General features: G+C 46.5%; 1 protein-coding gene across 1 annotated transcript in view; it reads left to right on the top strand.

The window, feature by feature from the left end:
• The window catches only part of LOC148473944 (uncharacterized), a gene marked incomplete at its 5' end in the record, with an annotated part of 73,360 nt that overhangs the window by 26,340 nt on the left and 31,888 nt on the right, over positions 1–15,132 (top strand). Inside the window, 7 exons of the mRNA XM_088459327.1 lie at positions 3,153–3,313; positions 3,524–3,568; positions 4,528–4,575; positions 7,343–7,625; positions 9,961–10,115; positions 11,510–11,563; positions 14,480–14,765. Of these exons, the coding sequence (XP_088315453.1) occupies positions 3,153–3,313; positions 3,524–3,568; positions 4,528–4,575; positions 7,343–7,625; positions 9,961–10,115; positions 11,510–11,563; positions 14,480–14,765 (1,032 nt within the window). The remainder of the gene's footprint in view (positions 1–3,152; positions 3,314–3,523; positions 3,569–4,527; positions 4,576–7,342; positions 7,626–9,960; positions 10,116–11,509; positions 11,564–14,479; positions 14,766–15,132) is intronic.

Genomic DNA, 15,132 nt, shown 5'->3' with positions numbered 1-15,132 from the left:
CCCCGGCCCAGCCCGCCACTGCTCCCCGTCCTAGGCCCCCTCCTCTCTCCCCGGCTGTTGTCAGCGAACTGACAGCAGCAGTAGACTCCGAGCACTAGAGTGTGCTTGGTGTCTACTGCACATGTGCAGGTCATGGGGGAAAATGGCGCGGCAGCCATTTTCCCAGTGATTTCCCACTGTGCATGCGCAAAACGCTTGTAAAATGCCCGCGCCGGCTGTTTTCCAGGCATTTTTCTGCAGCGCTACTCAGTAGGACTTTCGGAGAGGTAAGTATGAAAAAAAAGGATGGGTGCAGGGTGTACGGGCCCCCCTTTGGACCAAGGTGCCCGTGTGCACCGCACACACCCTGCGCCATTTATAAATACTCCCCTGGGCGTCTGACATCTCCGGCTCCATTTTAGAGGGACATAATTGCGTAGCCACTTGTGTATCCGTCCATCACTGAATCAGGCGCACAATGTACGCTAAGTGGTACGCCTGCACTGTAAGGGTTCCAGTATTTTTTTGCACATGCGCAGTAGCAAAAAAGCGCTCAACTGCGCAAACATCGCCACCGTGATAGAATTTGTTCTAGTATGATTCCCATTGTACAGTAGTTTGTCATTTTATTATTTGGGAATTAATGAGCGTACGCTTATATATACGCCTGTTTTCAAACACACACTTTGCATCACGGACACGGCTAGTGAAAGTGCGCGCTGATAATGATGACAGCAATGAAGCAAAGCGCTCGGATCGGAGCAGTCTGGCAGCAGCAATGCACACAAGTCCGCATTTATTTCTTTGCGCACAATGTGGGAGCAATTACAGCCGGGTTACGTTTGTCGCTGCATCCCCCCATAGTAATGAATGAGTTTAGCTTTGTCGCCCTTTGTATTTTCCTTTGTCATTTCATCTCAGTACAAACTGTTCTGCTCTGGCTGTTACAGCAATCTCGCTCACTATTTCTGTCTTCACCCAGATCCTAGATTAACATCTCCTCCATGTATCTATCTGTCATCTTTTCTCCTAGCACAATGGACCTCATTCAGAGTTGGTCATAAGCGGCCGCTTGGTCGTACCCAGCGATGTTCGCAAAACAGCGCAAGCGTAAGTTTCGCAATGCGCGTGCGCAAACTAGCTGTTGCGATTGGAAATTTCTCTCTCCTTGAACTTGGCCAGGTCGTTAGTTTGAGTGACAGGATGAGGCGTTTGTGGGTGGTAACAGGGGAAGGTGCTTGTGAATGGGGGAGTGGAGATCCGAACGCAGGCGTGTCTGACTATGCAAAGGGCGTTTTATGGGAGTGCATAATTAACTAAGTAGTGTCATGGCACATGTGACATGGGAGCTTTGTACACTGACATGATCGTAGTGCTTAAGAGAGGGTATGGTCAACCTTAAGCTCTACGACCAGCTCCGATGGGTCCCGATGGTCTCGATTAATCCTTATATGCCCGGAGATGACGTGTATTGCGAACGAGAAGGGGGCGTGTTTTTAGTCTTACGGCCGCATCCTCCCCTTGCTCGTCCAGCTAACGATCCCATATTAATGACGCAACTTGCGAGCGCTTCATTTGCATATCCGGCCCCTTTTCCCTTACGACCGAGCGGCCGCAACGGCCGACTCTGAATGAGGTCCAATGTCCCCTCCCCACTGTGATGCAGCTAATCATAGAGTCTGAAGTACTGATCAGCCCAGTATTCAGGAACCACAAACACTTTTCCTGTTCCACCTTCTCAGACCCTTTTTCACACTTGCCCACTCTCTCTCATTGTCAGGGAGAGTCCCTGAAATAGCAGCAATCTCTCTGTCTCCCTGAAGAGTCCAGCAGTCTCCCTGATTGCACCTTACCCCCATTATGTAGCTGTTATATTAAAAAAAAACAAAGATATATACATTCAAATGGGATCATTAGTATCATTTCCCTGCATTGGATATAAGGCACAATGAGCCCTATGGCTACATGCATTAGTATCATTTCCGTGCATTGGATATAAGGCACAATGATCCCTATGGCTACATGCATTAGTATTATTTCCGTGCATTGAGTATAAGGCACAATGATCCCTATGGCTACATGCATTCTCTGAGAAGTATCAGTGTGTTTTCATCAACAAATAGATCTTACTAACTGCTTTGGGGCTCATTTACATTTGCATGTAAGTCAGTTATATGACACGCCCATCACATGTATGACACGCCCCTCAGATGTAGCAGTACACGCCCACTTTACCGCCGCGCTCATAGGTGCTGCTTTCACAATCTCCCTGAAATGCTTTTTCCAAAGTAGGCAAGTATGTTATTAATATTACCCTCTCTAAGCTGCCGCTGTTTCTGGGGTGTAGTGTAGTATGTGGAACATTATAGATAGCAATTCAGAAAACATTGCCCAGGAGATTATAGCCTTAATCTCACACCCAGGAATTATTTTTGCATCTCTTCCATCTGCTCAGAGTCATGACATTGTCTTTAGTACCACTTTGTCCTCCCCAGTCCCGCCTAACAATGTACCGACCTAGGGCCTGATTCAGACCCACTCGCGAGCGGCTGTCCGCTCGCAAGTGGGTCGATGTTATGCACTGAGCATGCGCACGACGGAGGGAGCTCCGTCGTGCGCATGCGCCAGACGCGACGAGCGAAGGAAAGTCCTTCGCTCGTTGTGTCTGATCAAAGGGGGCGTGCTGTCGATGTTGACTGACAGCACGCCCCCTTTGGTGGGCGTGCCGGGGGCGTTCCCACGGGAACGCCTCCCGTCAGAAGGCGGCCCACTGACATCACTAGTGATGTCAGTGGGAGTGATTTTGGCTCTGATAGAGCCAAAATCACTCCGGAGCTTGCGGTTGAAAACCTCAACTGCAGGCTCCGGTTCGCAGTTTCGATGGTCGCGATGGTCACGACCATCGCGGCCATCAAAATGCACGCTTGTATAGGCTGCGGGTGGTGACCCACAGCTATACGAGCGTCCAGGAGGACGCTCCATTTTCATGGAGGGTGGCCCTCATTCAGAGCGTGCGCTCTGCTCAGAGCGTACGGCTCTGAATGAGGGCCCTAGTCCACAATATGCCAAACCCGAGTAACCAGGACACAGCAAAGTGTTCAGCATTCACATCTGGCACGTCCCTATTTGTCCTCCTAAATACGTATCCCCAATGCTGCTCATTTCTATTCCAGGTGCGCCATCATTTCCAGCATAGACCAGGGAAAGACGCTCTCCGTTTCCTGCCACGGGATGGAAGGACAATATGTCTCCGTGATTATCCCAAATCGCAAAGAGTTCCTCATTTTGTGTGAAGTCCAAGTCTTTGCGCTGCCATCCGATAAGCCAGGTGCAGGTAAATTAAATAAGAAATAATCCCGATAGTAACGTGATCAAAGTCTATTACAGTAACATAGGGCTCTGTGTGCCTGATTCTGAGCGTCACACAGGGAAAGGCTAATATTAGTATTAGCGGAAAGTCGCAGCAACGTGTGACTCAGAATCAGCCCTTTGTATGTTTTATGGAATTTTTTTATTTTCCTCTCATTTGTCTTTGTACCTCCAGGCATTGGGGCGACCACTCACCCTCCGGAGACCAAACAACATACAGGTCTTTATATGTTATAAGTATCATTCACTGGTCATTATGTAAGAACATATCTATTATTGTTACCACTAATGTTACATCATCCCATAAATTATAGCAACTTGGCCCTTCCTGAATGCATCACAAAACCGAGTATACATACAGCAGAAAGTAAATAAAGAAGTTAGACTTACATTAATTGTCTGTGCAGTTTGTTATAAAGTCAATAAATGGAAAATGTTAAAGGATTTTTTTCCCATCCAAAAGTTACATAAAAACCAATGATTACAATGGATATCACTTTTAAAACCAAAGGGATGAATGCATGTAGGGACAAAGGCCCTCATTCAGAGCCGTTCGCTATTTGCGTTCGTTCGTTCAAAAACAAGGGGTGGCTATGCAAATGATCCGTTCGCACATTGCAGTCTGTTCACACCTCTAAGTCTAAACGAGCGAGCAAAACATACGCTCGTTTATTTGTTAAAAACGCCCCCTGGCCGCTCGCACCATACGTCATGTCCGCTATTTATTAGATTAATCGAGTACATCGAACAGGATATGAACTGCTCGCTATTCTTGTGGTTGGTTTTTTCAACCGCTATTTTGCGAGCAGTTCTGAGTTAAAAAAAACCAAGTGACGAGGTCATTGACGCTGCTGTATTAATTATGCACACCCATAAAACGCCCGTTTTGACCTTTAAGCACGCCTGCGAACGGATCTCCACTCCCCGTTTTCAAGCACCTTCCCCTGTTACCACCCACATACGCCTCATTCTGTCACTCAAAATAGCAGGCACTCGCTATATTGCGTACAAATGTTTTTCGGCCGCACTGACTGGTTCGCGCATGCGTACTAAAAACCGTACGCATGCGCAGATGTGCGAACATCGCTCAGAGCGAACGAGCGCCCGCTTACGAGCGGCTCTGAATCAGGCCCAAAGTATATTGTTTGTTTCACAACATTTCAACACTTCTTTCCATAGACACACAATTGAATGAACCAGAAAAAACACAGAAAACTGTAAATGCAGGTACTGTACTGTATGTTTTTGTAATCTGTATTTACGTTCTAATTGTTACTGGCCATGCATTAGGTGCAGGATTTAAATCTTGACACACTATCACATTATTAAGCCCTGAAACAATAATGAAAGGAAATCAATCATATTGTTTTAAAATATTTAGGGCTCATTCCACACAAAACCCAATGCATGCTTAAGCTTTTTTAAATTCTGTGTGTGTCTGTTGGGAGAGGAGAGGGCCTGGGGGGGGGGGGGGGGGGAGGGTATATTGATTAGCTGCAACAAATGTACATTTAGGGGTACATTAACTAAAGTGAGAGTTTTTAGAAGTGAGTTTTAAAAGTGATGTTGCCCATAGCAACCAATCAGATTCTAGCTATTATCTTCTAGAAGGTGCTAGTTAAATGTTAAGTAGAATCTGACTGGTTGCTATGGGCAACATCACTTCTAAAACTCACTTCTAAAAACTCTCACTGTAGTAAAATTACCCCTTACAGTATAGGTATTAAAGCTAGGGAAACATTTCTTAAATTTTTCAGGTGGTTGCAAAATATATTAATAATCAATGCTGTGTCAAAGCTATGAAACATGCCATACCGGCCAGGCCCCCGTAACTGCATGACATCATGATGAGGGGGTTGGGCCGCCAGTGCTGGGAACAACAGCAGCACCACTAGTAGCTGCTCACTTTTCTAAGGGAAGTCTCAGTGTAATGTTGGGGGTAAAAAGTAAGAGTGGGTGTGTTGGGGGCATACCGATGTCTACTGGCACCAGGGGTCATGTTTCGATGGTCATTCTGTGCAACTATAGGGTTGCTCTAATGTCCGACGGTGTAGCCGATGTTCAATCGGGGTTGCACCTTTGTGCGCACATCGTTGGATTCGCATGTGGACGGTGGGCATCCCAATAGTATTGGACACAGGAGTACCATATAGATGCAGTAGCAGCTGTGACATTCACTTCCAACACCCCAGCAGCATCCAGACTCATACTATCCTCCCCTTACATTCACTGCCAACACCCCAGCAGCATCCAGACACCTACTATCCTCCCCTTACATTCACTGCCAACACCCCAGCAGCATCCAGACACATACTATCCTCCCCTTGCATTCATTACTAACAACACAACAGCACCCAAACATGCATTCTCTCCTCGGCATTTACTGCCAATGTCCCAGAAGAACTCACACACTATCCCTGCCAACACCCTAACAGCAGCATCCAGGCATACACTCTACCCCTATTAGCTACCAGCACACAAACACTACCCATTGCTGATCAAGGTCTACCGATCTTGCTATTTGCTGCTCCCACAGCAACAGCAAGTCTCGCGTATGTGGGAAGAACCATCAAAGGAGGAGCCATGCACTCCAGCCCCTGCCCCGCCTCTTTTATGTACATTGGTGCAGTTTCCTTGCTGGAGATTTGGCTCTGGAGACTGTACTCCACGGTGGGGGCCCTGGGAGAGTGAGGACCACGGCACATGCCCCTGGGCGCCTGGCTTATTCTTGCTCTGGGGCGCATAAAGCAGAACCTGGAGCAATGGAGGAGGTCAGTCTACCCCCTTCAGGGCTGGCTCCCGTAGGCGACCCCCTTCCATTGTCTCCTGTATTTCTGCCCCTGGCAACATTGTATATGACACATATTGTTGTTATGTACAGTATGTACAGTCTCATTTAGATGACAGCTTCCTGTGGAAAAACAAGGTCTCTGTTGCCAGTAATGGTACATATGCCCCTAGGTCTGGTGCAGAGTTGAAAGCATGTTGGTCATCATTTTTACTACATTGCGTGCATGAAACTAAAGGCCTGATTCACAGGTGGAAACAAATGTCGCCTCTACTGCATATTTTTGCAGTTGGTGGCAATATTATGCCAATGCCAGCCCCTTGTGTAGTGAGCGCCGGACAGTGCTAGCAGTGAGATGCCCATTTACAATGCCCGCAGATGGTGCAACTACGCCAGTGGTTCCAAACACTCCTCCGATGGTGCACCATCTCGTTCTCCATCAACTCTTGCACCAACCTGTGCAAGACGCAGTATCTCCTTCCGAAATTCCTCTAAACATGGCGTCTGTGGCTGCGGCTCTACAGTTGGGAACGCAGCCGCTTTCACTGACACGCCCCCGACACTCCTATAAAACGCCCATTTTTTTTTGCAGCCGCCACCCAGACACCATCCCCAGGAACGCCGATGGCTTTGCCTCACCAGTTTTATTGCCAGCGCCACCATACACAACAGCGTTTTCTGTGTACACTCAGGGGAACGCACGCCGGAGGGGTTTTCAGGACTTTTCGTGCATGCACAGCAGTAAATAATCGCTCAGTTGCCTAAACACTGGCATTGCGTCCGTCTCTGGATCTATATATGTATGTTAGCCAGAAAAATGTAGACTTGGACGCAGCAAGGGGTGAAAACACAGTGTTAACGGCTGCGCATGGCTCCAGTGCCGCAAGCAACGCAGACTACGAATACCAGGTGCCCTAGACAGCGAGCACTGGCATTGTTTGTGACAGTGCCCCAGTATATGCCCTGTTATGCCCCATCAGCCAGAGGGCAGATATCCCATACAGTAAGGTTTGTACCATAGCATGTACGTAACGAACATCTGAACATATACTCTGCAAATGCAATTGCATCGGGGTCATTGTATACTCGCACCAGGGGAAGGCAGCCATTTTGTTTTTCTTATGTGTTTGTTGAGACCTCTAAGGTAGAAGATGTTCCCTGAATATAATTCTTCTTATTCTGATGGAGTCTTTTCATGAATTTCAGCTCCGGTGCCAAAAATCGGACAGCTCAAGGCGTCTCAATCAAGCACATACGGCAAAGGATTGGCGAGGAAAGCTATTGATGGGTCATTGGATCGCCAGGAACCGCTATCACAGTGCGCTGTGACTGATGAGCAATCCCAGCCATGGTGGACAGCGGAATTAAAACACATCTACCAAATCCACTCGGTCGCACTAACCGTCAGGGGTGACTGCTGTTCCTCCGATCTCGATGGGGCGGAGATACGTGTAGGGCACAATGCCCCCGACTGGCAGAACGACACCATGTAAGAGAATATTTCACTACGGTCTATAGATGAAATGACGCAGTGTTTGCTTGTCATAGTTAAAAAGAAGTATGTTGTATAAAATGATTTAATTTGTTATTTAACACTTTATTTTATTAAACAAAAGCATTTAATTTATTATCTCTATGGCTTAATTCACCTGTATTGGAATGGTTAAATCAAACATATTCAGTATGTTGGTCAATGTATCATTTCCTAGGTTATACTTTTCCCTGCACATAAAATGACGCTGTGGTGCCTTTAAAACAATAAGTATTTGTTCTCATAATCTGATGATTTTTTATTTTTTTCCACAAATCAGCTCAGAAATTGTAGTTTATTTTTCTTTAATAAAGTTTAAAAAGTATTTTAATACATTTAAATATTTTATTTTAAAAAAAAACATACTTGGAGGGTGTTTTGAGCACCCCATCCTGCCGTGTGTCCATAGACCCCCATTGTAACATTATTTCCCACCCCTATTGGCAATAGACCCTCACAATGTAAATTGTTCTCCATTAGTATTACCTAGTGGTAATAGATCCCTAGTTGTGTAAACTCTCCCCCCAACACACACAGTGACCAGTGCCATTTAATCAATTTAAAATCCCTCCGTCCCCCATATTTTTTAAATTGGGGCATTACATTGTTCCCTCTGGACCCATGTCAGCTTTGTGCACAGGCCACAGGTTCTGTCACGTGTGGTCAGGGTTGACTGCACAGAGGTGGTATTAATTGGCTCAGGCAATGTTTTATGGCACTGTCTTAGGAAAAGCACAGGACAGACACTAATACCAGCCATCACTGGTCCCAGTGACACATCCCATACTCGCCGCTTCTGTACATGGGCACAGGATGGACACAGATGTGACAAGAATGATCTCCTTTTCTTCTGCACATGTCCATTCTGCGCTGTGTGAAAAATATTGGCAGGATTTGGGGGTTCCGGGCTATACACATTGGTGCCTGGCACATTAGTGACCTGACCCCATAACCTGTTGGCAGAGTTTGGCAGAATGTGGCAAAGTATTCAGACAGGCTGGATGCACAGTTAGCGTGTAGGTTAGTCCACACAGATGACAGCACCACAGGGTTAATAGCATGTACAGGTTATAAGAATAACCTAGTTGCAGCTTGGCACGTACAGGGTATGCTGGGCATTGTAGTGTACCTGGGGGGCGATTCAGCAAGGATCGCAATTGCAAAGCTGCCTATGTGCAGGACGGTGCCGGACCGCCAGCCAGCCGAGGAAGCCTCAGCTTACTCATACTGGCTGGCTTGCAAGCACAGGACACTGCATCGGTCGACGCATTCCCTAGGCTTACCACTCCGGGAGAACGGGGCGGACATGCTCCCATTTCTGGGAACGCCAGCTGACTCCACCCCTGCACCGCCCCTTAAATGCCTCTACATGTCAATCGGGAAGAGACATAAAGGGGTCAGCGTGCGACTAAGCAGGACCAACTCTGCGCACGTGCAGACTCCCGATAATCGGGAATCTGCGATCATCAGTGCACTTGCTAGGCTAAGCGGTGGTGACACAGTGGAATTTATGAGTCTCGTGGCTGTATATAGTGTAGGGTATTAGAGGGAATGGCCATACATGCAGGAGAGCACCACAGGAGATAGACGCACGTGCGCTGTAGAGCATGTTGGTGGTGAGGCCTCCAGGGAGAGCCGTGACAGGTCCTAATGTCCGTTGGCTCTGAGGACAGGAACAGAGGCAGCACAGAGCACTGCAGGAACAGAATAAAGCCTGTCCCATGCACCGACTCTTATACTCATATACTCTAACACAACTGACGCTGTTATTACATGCTGGGGGCCAGTTGGGGATTCCTGCACAAATGCTAAAAGGCTCTGTTTCCCATAGCAACCAACCCGATTATGTCATTATTCTAGTGCAGTTTCAAAAATGAGAGAATATCTGATTGGCCTGGACCAGTTCTGACATTGTCCATCCACATTTTTGGACCATTTTTTAAAACATTTTTTAGCCACTTAACTGGCATGGACGTATGGGATGCGATCGCAGCCAACTGTGCTTCAGCTGACAAAGTGCAACCGCCCCGCTGTGTTTTTGAAGAGGAAATCCGTTCCATACATGTGCAGAATGGATCTCCCCTGACTCCCCGGACTCTTCTGCGGACCCGGCAATTTCTAACCGGTTTTGCTGGAAAAAAATCATCCGTTAAGGGGTTAATAAGAGGAATGATGATGCATTCCTGATCAGGAAACATTAGGGACGTACATGATTGTATCTGTTACCCATTTATTGCATGCAATATACGTCCTACAAGGAAAGAATGAAGCTATCGTTTTACGTTACTTCTAGCTGCGGCACAGTCTCCTCCATCGGATTTGGTGAAACGTTCTCATTTAAATGCAATTGGATGGAAGGGAAATTTATCACCATCGTTATTCCAGACCGGAACGCCTCCCTGACCTTATGTGAAGTACAGGTGTTTGGGAAAAAAGCTGAATCCCCAAGTAAGTTACAGACCAGGACTAGAAGTAGCGCTAGACAGAGTGCCTGATTCAGAGCCGGACGCTCTGACCAGAGCGCTCACTCTGAATCAGGGCCCTCCTACCTATTCTTGGAGTGGCCTCTTGGACGCTCGCATCGCTGTGGGTTACCACCCACAGTTTATGCGAGCGTCCATGATGATGGTCGCGATGGTCAAGACCATCGCGACCATCGGGCTTGCAACGAGACCCTGCGGTAGGGTCTTGTTGCCGCAAGCCCTGGAGTGATTTTGGGTCTATCAGAGCCAAAATCACTCCCACTGACATCACTAGTGATGTCAGTGGGGCCGGACCCAGACAGTAGGCGTTCCCATGCCCCTGGCACGCCAACCAAAGGGGGCGTGCTGTCACTCACCATCGACAGCACGCCCCCTTTGGTGCGAGACCCCGAGCGACGGCTTCCTCGTCGCTCGCCGGGTCTTGCGCATGTGCACGACGGAGCTCCCTCCTTCGTGCGCATGCGCATTTGGGTACCGTCGACCCGCTTGCGAGCGTCCTGCGCTCGCGAGCGGGTCTGAATGAGACCCAGAGTTGGCCTGTGCTTAGAGGCAGCGGAGGTGAAGGGGCAGATTGTTTCTGGTACAGCACATATGTCAGACCTTTCTGTTATCAGAAAACTAACTACCTGAGGGAATGAGCAAAATGAACGGACTTAAGGGTTAAGGGGTCCCGGCGGGATTTAGGGTTAGGCACCCCCCCGGGAGGTTAGGGTTAGGCTAGGGGAAGGGGGTATTAGGGTTAAGCACCCCCGGGGGGAACTTAGGTTTAGGTGGTAGGGAAGGGGGGGTTAGGTTTAGGCACTTAGAGGGTGGATTAGGTTTAGGCACTTGGGGGGGAGGTTAGGGTTAGGCACCCCTAAGGGAGGGTTAGGGTTAGGGGGTAGAATAGGGTTAGTAAATACTTACCTTTGGACGATCGGGATTTTCACCCCTGCTGGGCTGGCACTGTCGGGATTTGATTCGCCGGCTGCATACTCATTCCTCCAGATACACAGCGTGTCCAGGAGTAGAATTTATATCTGGATTCAGTGAATATTCCCTGTTTCTGGTTTGTCCCTATTTCTAAGGTTTCTAGACTTATAACTCTTGTTATTTTCATAACACATCTATTGGGTTTAGTATTAATGACATAAAGGGAGATGTACTAAGCTTTGGAAAGAGATAAAATGGAGAGAGCTAAAGAACCAACCCATCAGCACCTGTCATATTACAGGCTGTGTTTGAAAAATGACAGTTAGGAGCTGATTGGTTGGTACTTTATATCCATCCATTTTATCACTCTCCAAAACTTAGTACATCTACCCCATAACCTTTACATATACCCTCGTTTCTTACCCTCTTCCCGTATATGCTTCTCAGGTGGGAACGCTACTTGGGACGGAGATGTCCAGCTACAGAAGAAGAACCACGGAGGTAATTTCTTGCATTTTCCTGCTGTGATGACTATCAGACCTGAGAATGACATCAGTAGCGTCAGGGCCCAGGGCAGGTACAGGAAACATCACACAACCTAAGTAAGAAGGGAAATTAAATATCCCCAAAAATAAAAATAATCAGCAAGATGTTCGTTTTTACTGACATCTATTGTAACCTACGGAACTTAGACAACATGTATCACTTCAGTCTGGAAACTGAGTAGTCTGAGCTCTTACATTCTCTATAACAGAACTGTGCAGGCTGCAATCTCACACTTCTAGTAAAAGAAAAGACCATAAGTCTATCTATCTATCTATCTATCTATCTCATATCTATCTATCTATCTATCTATCTCATATCTATCTATCTATCTATCTATCTATCTATTTATCTATCTCATATCTATCTATCTCATATCTATCTGTCTCATATCTATCTATCTATCTATCTATCTATCTATCTATTGATTTATCTATCTATCTCATATCTATCTATCTATCTATGTATCTATCTATTTATTTATTTATCTATCTATCTATCTATCTCATATCTATCTATCTCATATCTATCTATCTATCTATCTATCTCATATCTATATATTTATCTATCTGTCTCATAACTATCGATCGATCTATCTATCTATCGATTTATCTATCTATCTATCTATCTATCTCATATCTATCTATCTATCTCATATCTCTCTATCTATCTATCTATCTATCTATGTATCTATCTATCTATCTATCTATCTATCTATCTATCGATTTATCTATCTATCTATCTATCTATCTATGTATCTATCGATTTATCTATCTATCTCATATCTATCTATCTATCTATCTATCTATCGATTTATCTATCTATTTATCTATCTATCTATCTATCTATCTCATATCTATCTACATATCTCATATCTATCTATCTATCTATCTATCTCATATCTATCTATCTATCTGTCTCATATCTAACGATCTATCTATCTATCTATCTATCTATCTATCTATCTATCGATTTATCTATCTATCTATCTCATATCTATCTATCTCATATCTCTCTATCTATCTATCTATGTATCTATCTATATATCTATCTATCTATCTATCTATCTATCTATCTATCTATCTATCGATTTATCTATCTATCTCATATCTATCTCATATCTATCTGCCTGTCTGTCTGTCTATGGCAGTTCTCTCAGCATTGTTTGTAGCTGTGTACAGTACATGGAAATGCTTTCTGACATTCTGGCTGCCCCTTGCAGGAGTATACAGACAGGTGGGCATAGCAGGGGGTGGGGTGAGGCATTGGGGGTGTGGTCAGGGGTATTACACAACATTAGGGATGGAGCCTGCATTGTGACGCAGGGGGTGGGGCCATGATGACGTGACCCAGCACGAATCTCGTCATCGGCTCCCATTGCGGGGGTTTGTGTGGGAGACGTCTGTTTTTCTGGGGAGCTGGGAACACCACCCGATTTTTGGCCATCCTGGGAGAGTAGGCACGTATGACATGGAACCTACAAAGCAATTGTGGTGATAGAAAGTAGAGCATCCAAAATAAAATCAGCAATAAGTCCAAATAAAGTCTAAGGTAGGTCCACAGTAGTGGTTAATCCAATGACAAAGAATAGGAAGCAGAAATTTCCTATGCGCTAACAAAAGTTCTGTGCCCTATATGGCACGTTGTGGCCGCAGCCCAAGTAAAATCGTATTATATAGCACTGCTACTCCAGGGTAACAGCTTTGTGTGAATGTGGAAACTAAAGAAAATCACAGTTGTTGTCGGCACCAACAGTTCTGCAAATCTCCACATATCAAGAAGTAAAATGACATTAATATGAGATACTAGTGCATATTATGATCAGCACATTTGAGCTCACATCCCTACATCAGGGGTTCAGCTTTGTGTGAGTCCCTACACTCACCTCTGTGCCTCAGACATCACTGAACTGCAGGTAAAATCAGGAGCACTCAGGTCTCAGGCCAGATCCTCACCGAGAAGGAGGACGCTTTGTACACTACGTCATATAGCTGCCATTAGGCTCACTGAACGGCTGCTTCAATGACATAAGGCAATATATGGAGATGAAATAATATATACAGTATATAATCCATCTCTCGGTTAATGCTCCATTTACTGTAATGCGAATGGACACTTCTAATTGAGACCGTAAATTGTATTTGTTGCGCAAGCCAGGCGTATCGTGAGACGCTCCGGGTAACATGTTTATATATTGTCAGAAATTAGAATATCTTGTCACAAGGACAGTAGGGTTGGGGGAATCAGTATGATTTACCGCCGGCCGCATTGGCTGGCGGTTCAAATCCCGACAGCGGCTGCCCGACACAGGAGGAAATCCCGATCGTCCTAAGGTAAGTACTAACTAACCTAATTCTACCCCCTAACCCTCCCTTAGGGGTGCCTAACCCTAACCTTCCCCCCAAGTGCCTAAACCTAACCCCCCTTCCCCGCAGCCTAAATCTCTAAGTCCCCTGGGGGGGTGCCTAACCCTAACCTCCCCCCGGGGGTGCCTAACCCTAACCCCCCCTTCCCCTAGCCTAAACCTAACCTCCCGGGGGGTGCCTAACCCTAAGTCCCCCCGTGAGCCCTAACCCTAACCCCCCCCCCCCCCCGCAGCTGTCCTCGCCCGGCGCCCGGCTTACCTTCGATCGGTAAGCCGGATATCGGGCTCCCGGCATAGGCCTAATGACAGGCGTTGGGAAGCCGGCTGTCGGGATTAGGTCCGCTGGCTTCCCGACTGCTTACCGGGGTTGGGAGCCTGTGCGTTCCCAGCCTCTGGCATGATAATTCTTACCTTGTTATATGTGCCATTGTCATTCTGTAAATGTTTTTGCACTGTACCGTGTCTGGCAGTAAGGACCTCAGTGTGCCATTCTTCTTGTACCCCTGTAGCTCTCAATGTAGCTCCGCGTGGCCTCACCTCACAGTCCAGCCACTACGACCGAACAAAATCTGCTAAATTAGCTGCTGATGGAAAGATGTCTACAATCTACTACTCAGAAAGCTGCACGCACACGATGGACGATCTGGGGCCCTGGTGGCGCGTGGACCTGGTGTCTAGAGTGCGTGTATCGTCTGTTGCCATCACCAACCGCGGAGACTGCTGCGGCTTTCGCTTAAATGGAGCTGAGATCCGCATTGGCGACACGGAAGAACAGGGCAGTACAAAAAACCCCAGGTGACATAAATTATATTTTTCTTTCCACATTTTATGGGGTCGATTCCATTAGCTGCAAATTATTTGCCAGGACGTTAGTAAGTGAGACTATGAGTCGCACCCTCACAACACAGCCATATAGGGCTGTGTACAAAAATCCATGATGTTACGGAATTTGTCACCAGCAACTTATGTGGTAAGAAATGGATCCTGCTGTGATCATGGGGAAATCCATTTGCATGTGATGGCCCCTTGTCGGGATGTCCCATCTGTAGGGCTCTGGGTATGAGCGATGTCTTAGGTGTCACTGAATCCTCATATTTACCTTGCAGATACTTATACATATTATTTAGGCCGCCTCTAAGGAGCCTTTTCCAAGGCAAAACAA

The sequence above is a fragment of the Taudactylus pleione genome, unplaced genomic scaffold, assembly GCF_031769625.1.
Source record: "Taudactylus pleione unplaced genomic scaffold, aTauple2 ptg000905l, whole genome shotgun sequence".
NCBI lineage: Eukaryota > Metazoa > Chordata > Amphibia > Anura > Myobatrachidae > Taudactylus > Taudactylus pleione.
Note: the sequence above shows the minus strand (reverse complement) of the source record. Positions and strands in the feature narration are given on the sequence as shown.